Source organism: Phocoena sinus, chromosome 17, assembly GCF_008692025.1.
Source record: "Phocoena sinus isolate mPhoSin1 chromosome 17, mPhoSin1.pri, whole genome shotgun sequence".
NCBI classification, from domain to species: domain Eukaryota; kingdom Metazoa; phylum Chordata; class Mammalia; order Artiodactyla; family Phocoenidae; genus Phocoena; species Phocoena sinus.
This window is the reverse complement of record NC_045779.1, coordinates 72,159,886-72,172,620: the sequence shown is the minus strand read 5'-3', so window position 1 is coordinate 72,172,620 and position 12,735 is coordinate 72,159,886. Positions and strand designations below refer to the sequence as shown.

Sequence of the window (12,735 nt, the reverse complement as noted above, 5' to 3'; positions counted from 1 at the left end):
GCCTAGCCCGCTGCGCACCACGCGTCCTCGCGTGGCCTCACCCCTGCCCTCCCCTCTTCTTGTTGCCCTTCTCCCAGAAAGCCACGCGAGTCTCCCTCCTCTTTCTGGTCTTGGTTCAAATGCTTTATTTTTTCCGCACTGTCTGAAGACGTCTGGCAGATTGTGTAGTTCCTTGTTTATGATGCTGGAATGTGCATCCTGTGGGAGCACTTGTAGCTTTTGTTCTAGTCTCAGCAGGGAGGCAACACTTAATAAACGCCTGTTGCGTGAACAAATGAGTAAATGAATAGATTCTATAGAACTTTAGTGACTTAGGCTGATCCTGGAAGTCATCTAGGTGGAGGTGGGCCTCTGGGCTCCTTGGAAGGCTTGTAGCCACAAGGGCACAGGGTTCAGCGGCTCTTCATCACTGGGCCCTACTTGCCCTTCACTCTGCTCTCAGTTCACTGTGTTGTCTTGCGCTCTTGGCACTTCGTCCCTTAGTAGGGAGGGGCGGGGAGGTTAAAGTGAGAAAAGGCACATGTAATCAGGCGTGGTCCCAAGGTCATGGGGTTCTGTAGATTCACCCAGTGCTGTTGACCTCCTGCTGGGAGTCGGGCACTGCATGGGGTGGATGCTCGGTGCAGCCCACCAGGAGCTGTTCTCTTAGCAAAGAGCAGATTTAATATCTGGAAGCGTGTTGTTTTCTTATGTCAGGCATAGTGAGCCTCGCTTCATTATTGTGTTATGTTCGACATACATCTCAGAGGAGATTCCTGTCAAAGGGAATGTGGGTAATCTTCTTCTGGTGTGTTCCTTAAAAATCTGTGGAAATGTAGACATGATGGACTTCAGTATGGCAGTGCTGTTAACTGTCTAACCTGCAGTTTTAGAGGTAGTGGTGGGTAGCAGGCAACCCCGTGGGCTGTCCAGATGGGGGGCTGTGCAGAGCCAGGTCCCCAAGGGGGGAATAGGGAGACAAGGGGAAGAAAAGTGACTAGTTTGTGTACCAGAACTTTATGTGCTGGAAATACTACTATGAAAACAGTACTATCTTGTTGATCCTGTTAATTGGAAACACAAAGTCATTTGCAAAGCTGAAAATATACCATAATAGGGAGAACTGCAGAAATCATCTGTCTGATCCTTCCATGGGGGAGATTGTTGCTGAAGCGGGGCTTGTTGACGGGGGGCCTTGCAGTCAGTACACCAGCGGCCAAGGGGAGTGGCACGTGGGCTTTGGGGCCCAGACAGACTTTGGCTCACACCCAGCTTTCCCGGTGACTGTATGACCTTCAGCAAGCCGCTTACCCTCCCAGGGCCTCCGCATCCTCACCTGGGAAGTGGGAATTGAGGTTTCTTCCCAAGGTGGTCGTGAGGCCTGCGGTAGGGACTCAGGTTTCACGGTCATTGTCACCAGTGCGCTCTGGCTCCCCTCCTTGATCTGGCCTTCTTCCTGTGCTCCACATGTAAACATGGACATCCTCAAATCCCACATGCAAGTACGCAGGCCAGAAGGAATGCCCCTCCCCTCCCCTCCCCTTTCTCTCTTTCTTTCTTTCTTTTTCTTTTTTTTTTTTTTTTTTTTTTTTTTTTTTTTTTTTTTTTTTTTTTTTTTTGCGGTACGCGGGCCTCTCACTGTTGTGGCCTCTCCCGTTGCGGAGCAACAGGCTCCGGATGCGCAGGCTCAGCGGCCATGGCTCACGGGCCCAGCCGCTCCGCGGCATGTGGGATCTTCCCGGACCGGGGCACGAACCCGCGTCCCCTGCATCGGCAAGCGGACTCTCAACAACTGCGCCACCAGGGAAGCCCTCTTTTTCTTTTTAATAAGGCAGTTTGCCCTGAGTTTCTGTGTCTAAACCGTCAACGATAATAATCTGATAGCGTCTCCATACAGGCTGCTCTATTTACGTTACCGCTACTCCTTGTGCTAAAATGAGGAAACGTGCCTGGAGTTGCACAGCTATGAAGCTCTAGATCCCCGCCTGAGCCCAGGTCTCTTTGCCCCCCCAAAACCCCTGCCACTCAAATTTGTGCGAAATATTCTGGACCACAGAGCTCTCCATGCCCAACGGTGGGGAAGCATCTGTTCTGATTGTTTCTTTCCAGAAATAAAATCCAGGTAGGACAGTTTAGAAGAAGCTGTCACACTTCATCCTGTCCTTTCCAGGCTCTGATGAGATGAAACTGCCTCGTAAGTCTCAGACATAACTGAATTAAGTCTCTGAGGGAGGGGAGCCCTGAATTAACAGTGCTCGAGATCCCTGGGTCCTGCCCTGCCCCCAGCCCAGCTGCACGCTTCTCAGGGTGATTTGGTGCTAGCTTGCATTTGAGGGAATTGATGGCCACCTCAGACATTTATGAAAAAAGATTCCATCTTCCTGTCGGGTTTTCTCAGCTGCAGAAGCACGGCTGTAAATCTTATCGGTGTTCTACAGCCCAGGCCCCAGGGAAGCGCTTGCATAATCCAGGACCGTCTTTCTCCACCGTGTAACTTGATTTAAGTTTGGTGATGCCAGTGTCATAGTTAATATTTCCTCCAGGCCTGTGACCAGGTCTCTCTTTAGAGAGACACCCGGACTGCAGTCTTCTTCTTGGACATTTTGGGTTATGAAGGGCGGATATGCTAGAACCCAGTTCTAGTATCAACGTGATTTTTGTCACACCGATGAACGAAAATAAGGGTAAAGATAGCTTTACATGTCAGGGTATAAGTGCCTTTGCTATTGTTGTTATTAACATTACTGATGGCTACCACTTATTGGGTGCTATGTCATTCAAGGCATTTGATCTAAGTTACCTGTAATCCTCAAAACCCTTGTGAGGAGAGGTTTTTTTTTTGGTCACATATTTACCTATTTAATCAACCATTTCTTTTTTTTACTTCTCTTGTTATGAAATAGAATGTACCTCCAGAATATTGCACATGCACGAGTGTGTGGTGTGATGAATGATTGTGACATGAACACTCATGTCCCACTGCCCAGAAGTGGACCACTGCCAGTCCTCAGAGCCCTTTCATGGGGTCTTCCTGAGCCCACCCCCTTCCTCTATCCAGAGGTGACCTCTATCCTGGCTTCGCTGAGAATTACTCTTTGGTTTCCTTTGTAGGTCTACCATCCATGTATACATCCCTACACAAACTAATTTAGCATTGCGTGTTTTTGAACTTTATTATCTGTGTATCTATATATGGGCATATATCTATATATATGGAATTTATTATATTCTTTTTTCTCAACTTGGCTTCGTTCCTGAGCGTTACGTTGGTGAGACTGCATGTCTCCCTCCTTCATCCATCCTCTGTGGCATCGTACTCCCCAGTGGGACACAGCACATGCTGTGCAACCCTGTGGGAGTGTTCATGCACTCAGCTCATCCGTTCAGTCGTAGGTGGACAGTGGGGCTGTTTCTGTTGTGTTGCCGTTACGAGCTCTGCTGCCGTGCACTGTCTGTGTGCATGTCCTGGTGTGCTCGTCTATGAGATGCTCCGGGGTGAACACAACTGCAGAGGACTTGCAGGCCGTGGGCACCTCTTCAGCTTTACGAGGCGATACCCAGCCATTTGCCACAGTGGTTGCACCAGGTTATACCAGCAGTAGAGGTGCATGGCCTGGAGCCTCTGTTGCTCCATGTCCCAGGGTGAATGTTCAGGGTGGCCAACCTGCTGGGCCTGCACTGGCCTCTCTGTGTGGCTTTATTTTCATTCTCACGGTGGTTAACGGAATTGAGCCCCTTTTCATATGTTTTTTGGCCATTTGTATTTATTTCTTGTTCCTTTTTAAAAAAAATATTGTTCAAATATTTTCTCATTTTTTCTATTGAGTGGTTTTGCTTTTTTATTTGTTTTCAGGAATTCTTTATATATCGGGGGTGTGGGTCATTTTTTTGGTTACATGTTGTGAATGCAGTCTCTCGTGCTGTGGCTTTTCTTTCCCCACACCCTATGTAACGTCTTTTACGGTTGTTAAATTTAATGTCGTTTGAAGAAACGTCCTATCCAGAGTTTTAGTTTTAGTTGTTGTTGGGAGGCTTACAGGAGTCAGTAACAGAAAGAGGAAGGTGGTTTGTCCTTTCTCCTTTAGCCACATGGGTGTAGTAGGGAGCCCACCTGTGCGGGGCTGGCCTGGCTGCCGAGGGAGCACAGGTGAGCCTCGCTGGGACAGACTCTGCTCTCCGGGTGCTGTAGCCTGGCGCGGGTCGGGGAGGGGGTGCTGGGCCTCCAGGGAACAGTTACAGTGCAGCGGGATTCATGCCGCCGGGTTTTCCTAGGTGCTGGGGGCACGTGGGAAGGAAAAGTCACATCTTCCCAGGAGTTAGGGAAGGTTTCAGAGGCACAGGTGCAGGGAGTAGCCTGTGAGCTAAGACTTCTGCAGAATGAATGGTAGCTTGTCTGGTGAACGTTTCCAGACAAAGCACAGACGTGTTTAGTGACTTGGGGATAAAGGAAAAGTTGAACTCATCCAGTTGGGCTGAAATCTGTGAAGCACAGTAGTGTTGTTTCCCTCCAAAGCCAAGAGGCGCATTGCTTTAAGTGGGGGGAGGGTGGGCATATCCGCTGGTATAATCCGGTGATTCATGCTTTGGGGATCCAGGACTGGAGGCTTTGCTTCGAATGAATGGATCAGTGCTGAGTCTAACTGGACCAGCCTGCTCCTTCGGATGACGGACTGATACCCCCTGTCATGACTTGTTTTGCTGAGACAGCCGCATCCCCTTCTTATCTTGGCTCGTGCAGTATTAGAATCAATCGGTTCTTTCTCGAGGTTACTGAGAAAAAGAGAGATGGAGCCTGATGAAAGGAACTCAAGTAGAAGGGAGCGCCACGTCAGAGGGCAGGAATGAATGCCTCATACAGCAGTCTGGGGGCCCGCCGAGGGACAGGGGCAGCTCGCCTGGGCCCCAAAAGTTGTCCTGGAGGTTTTAGCCAGGTAGAGGAGGGCAGGTGGGGGTGTTGCTGAGAAAAAGGAGCAGCCTGACAGCGTGAGGAGAAGCAGAGGAGAGACATGGAGGAGCCCCTGGGCGGTACCTGACCCGGAGCCTGGCTCACCTTGTGAGAGAGGCGTGGCAGGTGAGGCCATCTGGGGCTCTGTACACACGTCAACACCAAGGTCTCCCTCTGGTGCAGAGCTGCCACGTTCTAATAGCCTGGCTTCTACCAAGCAGCGTCTAAATTGTCTCGTACCAACCAGCCCACTTAATTTAGGTTGTAACGATTATATAATCTTTTCCAGCATTTTGGATCCAAATTCACCTGAATACCAGTTAGACTTGTGGTTTATCTCCTTCTTTATCTCTGTCTCTCCATTGACCGGGTTGTTAAACTAAGGCTACGGAATCATGACTCGTGGCCGTAAGTTTTACCCACAGGTCATCTGGAACCTTCTCCCTTGCCATTATGCTTCCCCATCCCCTTCAGAGAGCATCAGGCCCATCACAGAGGGAGAGGCTCACATTCTGGTCTCTGAGCCCGTGGATGTAGTTATAGGACCGTGATGCTGCATGTGGTTCCACACAGTGGCCCGCAGGGTCCTGCCAGGCGAGAGCCTTCCTGCTTGCTGTGGACGGAAGCCAGCAGGGCGCCCTCTCCTTCTACCAGAAAGCCATCCTGTGCTCTGTGATTGGTTACCGATGTCACGACCTTGGACATCACCTCCTCACCAGCTTCTCATCTGTTTTAAACATTCCTCTGAGTCCGTCTCTTGACGCCCATGGGAGATTGCATTAGCCTGTCTCGTGTAGTTCGATGTCTTCTCATCAGGTTTGTCAGAGCCCGATTTCACAGGTGAGATAGGACTTCCTGTCCTCTGCTGTTTTCTTTCTTTCTGTCTGAAGAACCAGAACAGCAAATCCTCAAATTGGGACAAAGTGTATTTTACTTGCTTTCTTGACGTAAGTCTGAGAACTTAGAGTTCCAGCCTCCACAAGTTCAATTGTACTTTTTCTTTCAACTCAAATGGTTGGTTGTCAGTGTACGTTTTGAGGAGGATCCTTTGATGCGCCTTTTGAAAAAGGCATATCATTTGCATTGTTGAAATGTCACTGACACCTGACCTCAAATCCAGCTTCTGCCCCTGCCTTCTCCCCGTGACATGGCCTTTGTTCTTAGCATGTTCCTGAAACCAGCTCTTTTCAGTCAGGCCACAAGCCCACCTCCCCGATGGCCAGTCCCAGTGGTCACTTGTTAGGCCTTATTGGATTTCTTAGTGCACTTGACTCTGTCACCCCCTCTCTCCATGAAGGACATTCGTCTCCAGACACCCCTGATTCTTCTGCCTGCTGCCGTTCTTTCTTGTCCTTCCTCACGAGCTCCTCTCTTGCTGTTCCTGTGTTCCCGGGTGCTGTTCTAAGGCCACTTGTCTTATCACTTTACACACTCACTGACAATGGGTGTGTTCTGTCCTAGGGCACTTTCTGGTTGCCCATGCTGAGATCTGTACCTCTAGCCCAGAACTGTCCTCTGAGCTTTAGACTCCGAACACCTTATATCTTCAGATGCTTTCTGGACCTGCCCTCCTGGATGTCCAGGGCTCTGCGTCCTCCCTCTTTCTCTCCGTATCTGTAGAACTTCCTCCACGGCTGCGTGGATACCTTCCTCCTGTGTCATCCATGCTGGAAACTTGGGAGTCATCCTGAGGCTTTCTGTCTCTGTCTTCTCACCCTGCATCTCCATCTTCAGGTCGGCTGATCTTTCCTCCTCCATCTCTCTTAAACTCCCTCTTCCTTTCCCATTTTTTTGGTTCTACTCTCTCATTTTAGGCCTCTAGATTCTTGTCTACACCCCTGTAGCAACTGGACAGTTGATTCCCTGCCTTCGGTCTTGTTCCTTTCAAATCCACCCTCTGTTAATTTCCAGAGTGAACACTGTGAAGTTGGCATGTCACCCCCTGCTCGATACCCACTGGAAACCCCATCTCCTAAAAACCTCATTTCCTGATTCAGCGCACGTCCCACTGTGACCTGGCTGTGTCTGCCCTCTTCTTGGCTTCCACCCATCCCTGCCTCGTCCCTGCCCCCCAGGAACGGCCAGCATTCCTCCCAGCTCACCGTGGCAGTCCTCATGTGTAGAAGAAGTTGATGGTGAGAGGTAGGCTGCCTTATGTCTAGAAAATCCAAGCAAACCAAACCATGCCCCTCCCAGGGAAGATAGATGTTCAGGAAATGACAAACGGGGAGTCACATCATCTCTTCATTGCTGGCTGGTCTTGGGCCGCAAATCCAGTGCAGACCAAGTGGTCAGGCTGGGAGACTGTGAAACTTTGGGCAAATTCCTTAACCCTTTTACATGTCAGTTTCTTATATGTAAAATGGAGATAACGATTGTACCTACCACATGCGGAGGTTGTGAGATTTCCAGGAACTAGTCCATGCAGAACTTAGAACTCTCTGGCATATGATAGCTATCAGTGAAGGTGAGCTAAAATAGTTATTACGTTAGGTCACATTACTTAACAAATCTAGCGCAACACTGCATTGTAGGCATGACAGCGGGTTTCTGCCTTGTTTTCGATCCACTTTCTTTTTGGATGTTTTGTCTCACATGCACTACAGGACTATAGCCTGCATATATTTTCCTCATAACTCTTGGCTGGATTCTGGCCTGAGAGCTCTCGATAAATAACTTCGCTTTGAGATGTAGCATCCTATGCTATCTGCAAATAATTAGACTTAGGAAACAAGTTTTGTGATCTAGTTTGCCTAGATGACATTTAATCTTTGCAGCTGATATGTTAAGTCCCCACACTCTTGCGTATTCAGGGGATCACGAATCTCTCTCATTCGTTTACTATGTCCCCAGGGTGAGAGAACAATGTCTGACTCATAGCAGGAGGTCAGTAAATACATGCTCCATAAGCGAAATCCCAAGATGTGCACTGTTAATAATGCAGTCAGACTCTATGCCTGGCATTGGGTGGGTGCAGGGGCGTCATCCACGCTTTTCTTTGCCTATGTCTCCTGCGCCACAGCGACGGCCGCAGCAGAACTCGCTGCTGGAACGTGGCAATGCCCCACAAGTTCAAACTTGTTCGGCGTGAAAGGCCCAGATGCGGCTCAGCTGCACCATTTAAAGAGAGAGGGTCCTAAGAAGAAGCTAGGTGGTGATTGATTTCGTGTGAAAGGTGATGGCGGCTTCAAGCGAGTAGAAGAGAACGGGAAGGTTTATCCTCCTAAACCCCTGGAGCCATTTAGCAGTGCAAGGGGCCAGGGGTCTGACCTCCCTGCCTCTAACAAAGGGTGAGATCACAGACTGTCAGAGGCTGCAGGAGGCTGTTTTGTCACGGAGGGAGGCTTGGTCAATGTCAGTCTTTGAAAGTGTCCCTTTTAACTTTAAGAATTGAAGATTTTCATAGAAATCAGTAGGTCAGAAACTGATTTCTCATTTGGGCTCACCTCTATATTTTTTGGCCTGTCTGCTGACGTTTTGGCCATTCTTCTTTTCATTAGCAGTTCTACCAAGGAGCAGGCATGGGGAATTAAAGGAGTCGAAACTCTCATGAGGCAGTTTATCTGCTTTGCTAGAAGAAGAATGGAATTGGCTCTCAAGCCTGAAGTTAGGTTTGTAGGACCATTTCTCATTTTAATTGCCTCTTCCTGCCTCCGTGCTCACTGACTACCCAGCACCGGCAGGGGAGCGTTTTTGGTGGTTCTTTTTGATTTCTATGCAAATGCTAATATTTGCAAAATAATTTCATAGAACTTGCTTTTATGGAGCTGAAAGCACTTAAGAAGGTTTTAGCTTTTATTTTAACTTTGCAGATAATCATATATTGGCATTTTAGGTCTCTTATTCTCTGCTCAGTAGACAGGTGAGAAGCCTGGCTCATTTTTGCCTTTGCTCCGGGTCCTTTTGTTTAATAAGCCCTCATAGGCCAAACCGCGGGTTTCTTCTCCATGAAGGACGGAAAGTGGCACGTGCAGTGTAGCACAAAGCATCCGGTGACCACGGTGTGGCCTTGACGGAGGGTGGGGTCCCTAGGGAAGGGTTCGGAGCAGGTTGGCTCACCAGAGAACACCCCCCCTCCCCCGCCCCCCACCCCCCGAGTCTTGCTGTCTGAGAACTGCTCTCCTGGGAGTCACAGCATTTCCCTTACAGGCCAGGTCAGCACTTTCTCTGTGCTGGAGTGATAGATGAGAGGGGCGAGGGGAGGGCTCTGGACACGTGTCTGAGGAAGCCTGGGCAGACTCGGTAGTTGGTTGGGTGGTAAGAGAGAAGGAGAAGTCTAGGGTGACGACCAGGATTCTGTATTTGCATGAATAGCTGATTCTGCAGAAAGATCGTAAGTCTGAAATTGTGTGTGTTTATTTTGAGGTGCTTCCAGAGCATCCCTGTAGAGATACCTGGAAGACAGTTTAAAATTCCTATCTGTGGTTTGGGAGCCATCACAACTGGATATATATGGATATATCAGCATGTAAAAGCGACCATTGGGACCACAGTGGAAGAACAAAACAGACCCCAGGGCAGAACCTTGGAGAAAGTCAGCATTTCACCTCAGGCCTGGGAAGCAGATCTAGTAAAATAACCCGAGAAAGTTCAGAGCGAGAAAGAGAACCTGGTGATACAGTGCTGTCACCACGTAATGTGTCACGGTGGGAGGTGGCAGCCAATGGAAGGAGGTGGGGAAGGAGGGGGGCGAGGTCTGCAGAGGGAGCCCGGGCTGTACCCACAGGAGCGGTTTGCCTGGGAGATCTGGGGGGCCTGAGATAGGAAGGGGATGGTATGGAGGCGGCAGGCAGGACTGCGCTTCGAGAGCGCGGGGTGGGAGGTGGCCTGCAGGCAGGGAGTAGAGCGATTTAAACAGGGCCCAGGTAGATGGCTTTTCTTGTCGTTTTCTTCCCTTCCTCCATCTCTTTCTTTCTCTCAATGGGGAGACTTCAGCACATCTGTAGGCTTGAAGAACCATGGAAAGAGGGGCTGATTGGAGTGTCAAAGAGAGGACTTTTCCCGTAGTCGGTGCATCCCGCTTCCGAGATGCACGGTTCTGCTTTAGCTCTTCCAGGTGGCAGTGGAGGAATATTGATGACTTGGACAGTTGAGAAGGCGAGGTGGGTTTGAGGTCTCACCAGACACAGTGGTGCATCAGCTCCCACAGACATAGTAAGGGTCGTGTAAAATTGCTAAAACCGTAAATGTAAAATTGTGAAAACAGTAGATGCTTTCCGTGGCACCTTAGATACCAGTTTATGTTGGATCATTTAACTCTCACGGCAGCCTTACCAGGTAGTGGTATCATCCCCTTTGAATTGATAAGAGGCTCAAAGCTTAGAGGAGTTTCACTACTTGTCTGAAGTTCCACGGCCAGGCCGTGCTGGGGGTCGTTGAACGTGCCGTGTCTGAGTCCCCTGCTGTCCTGTGGGCCGCTCTGTGCTCTTCCGTTCCCGCTGGGCCAGGAAGCTGCTTGTGTCACCAGACAGGCCCTGAATGTAAAACTGGGATTTCCATAGCCCTGTGCTGTATAGCTGTGTAGCACATGGCTCACAGGGACACTTGATTTTGTCCTGACCAGGAGTACAGGCCTGGGAAGGACAAGGATCCGGTTGTCCATCCATCGCCTGGCCAGTGGATGGGTCTCAGTGGGCCTCCCAATAGACGTGAGCAGGCGCCTCTTCCCCTCACCACTCTCTGCATCCCCCGAAGCAGTTGCAAGTTGGCAGAGGAGACTGCACGAACGACCCGTTGGTGCCCTGATCCTAAAAGAGCCTTGTCTTGCCCGGGGGGGGGGGGGGGGGGGGGTGTTGGAAACAGATTTTATCAGGCAGATTTCCCTAAGGGGGGACAGTGATGTATATACGTGGTGCTTGCAGGTACATGCTGTGGAGGAGTCCATTTAGTTAAAGAAGCAGGTGCATCAGGGAAGTAATGGTAAGGGGAGATGCTTGAATGGCATTCACTTTAAAAAAAAAAAAGAAAAGAAAAGTGATAGATTCCTGGGTTGCTTTTTGTTATTTTCTTCTTAAACAAGAACTATAAATCTGGGGTGGACAGCAAAGAAAAGAAATCAGAGCAGCCTCATTTAGCAGAGACCCCTCTTACCCTGGGGACCCCTGCCAGGTGACTTGGACGGTCCCTGCAGAGGCAGGACTCAGCCGCCCCAGGTTGGCGTCTTTTCCTGGAGCATTTCCCAGCAGGCGGCTTGCCCCTCCCAGGCCTTCCAGGAAGCGGATGCTCCCAGGTGGGAGAGTCGTGGAGGAGGACTGCGGGGGTGGGGTGGGGGTTGGGGGGTTGGGGGGGTGGGGGAGCTGAAGCTCGATCGCACAGGGCTGGCCTGGCCCTAACCCTCCTCCTTGTCGCTGCAGCCTTTCCGCTGCGCCCATTGCCACTACTCATGCAACATCTCGGGCTCCCTGAAGCGGCACTACAACAGGAAACACCCCAACGAGGAGTACACCAACGTGGGCACCGGGGAGCTGGCGGCCGACGCGCTCATCCAGCAAGGTAGGCGAGCGGGCCGCTCCTGTCCTGCCCGGCTGAGCCCCACGGGGCGGCGCTGCGAGCTCCTGCAGCGCCGCCCCGATCCCTGAACGGTCCTCAGCGTAACTGCTGTCCTCCGCCTCCTCCTTGCTGTTTATATCATGTTACTTATGCCAGGATTGGATTACAGCGACCTTAATGGAACTCTTAAATGGACAAAGCGATAATTAACCCACAGATTTTACCACCCTTCCCATAATGTTCATTTGTCAGTACGGTCGTCCCTCAGCATCTGCGGGGGATCAGCTCCGGGACCCTCACGGATACCGCAGTCCGTGGATGCGCGATCCCTTGTGTGAAATGGCAGAGAACAGTCAGCATTTGTATCTGCAGCCCCACGTTGGATGCGGAACCCGGGGGATGCGAAGGGCTGACTGTATTGCCTTCTGCCCTTGGTCCATGCACACATTTCGCACAGATGGAAGTTCGTGGTTTACTTAACAATGATTAACATGCACATTTTGTTTCCCTTTGGTGCACTGTCTTCCTACTTTAACCTCTGAGGGCTTTTCGCGATACCGCATCAAGTATTATTTAACTATGCTCCTGTTGTTATAGGGTTTCCAGATTTTTCTTTTATTGCAGTTGTAAATAATGCTGTACTGATCGCATTTATAGGTGGGATTCTTTAGATTATCCAAAGATGTTTATTGAGTGCTCAGATTACTTATGCATCTTGAAAAGGAAAAACTATTTAGAACATTTAAACTAAAGAGAATGGATGAAAGCCTCTAATATCATTGAAAAGTTTGGCGGGGTTTTGCTTCTTTTTTTAATAAATAATCGCATTCCCACTTGAGAGGGTTTAGCTCACTTGCTGTTGCCACACAGAGAAATGCTGTTGTATTTATATCTGCGCTTCGGTAATTCAGCTGAAAAATGATTGCAGCGTGCCATGCGTCAGTTGCTACTCTTTCCTGAATCCTGTGACTCTTCGAAGCTGAAGACCATTTTAGAAACCTGCCCCCGTAAACAGAGCTGTGGGATTGTAAACTCGGCTGCAGCCGGGGCCGCTCCTAGTTTTCCGATGCAGCGTGAAGCTCCACTTGCTGTAATCGCCATGAAAGGCGTCTTAATGTAAAACAAATGAATTGACAGTATCCTTCAGCACTTTCGGTGACAGGGCTGATGTACAGAAATGGATGAGCGGCAGAAAAAACTCAGGATAATTTTAAGCCATCCATCTGGGGTAACGGGACCGTGGGCCTGGCATTGGCTTGAATGGCAGTTTCACGGAGCTGGAGGGCAGGAAGGTGCGGTGCCATTTGGGCAAGTCACCCTCC

At 49.9% G+C, this 12,735-nt stretch overlaps 1 protein-coding gene across 7 annotated transcripts in view; it reads left to right on the top strand.

Annotated features, from left to right (window-relative positions):
- ZFAT (zinc finger and AT-hook domain containing) overlaps window positions 1-12,735 on the top strand; it is a 188,946-nt gene that overhangs the window by 129,914 nt on the left and 46,297 nt on the right. For 6 of the 7 annotated variants that reach the window (XM_032610134.1, XM_032610135.1, XM_032610136.1 and 3 more), the window contains one exon: window positions 11,278-11,416. In XM_032610134.1, coding sequence (XP_032466025.1) covers window positions 11,278-11,416 — 139 coding nt within the window. Of the gene's footprint in view, window positions 1-10,785; window positions 10,844-11,277; window positions 11,417-12,735 lie in introns of all 7 variants that reach the window. The other variant, XR_004346469.1, reaches the window with a different exon arrangement.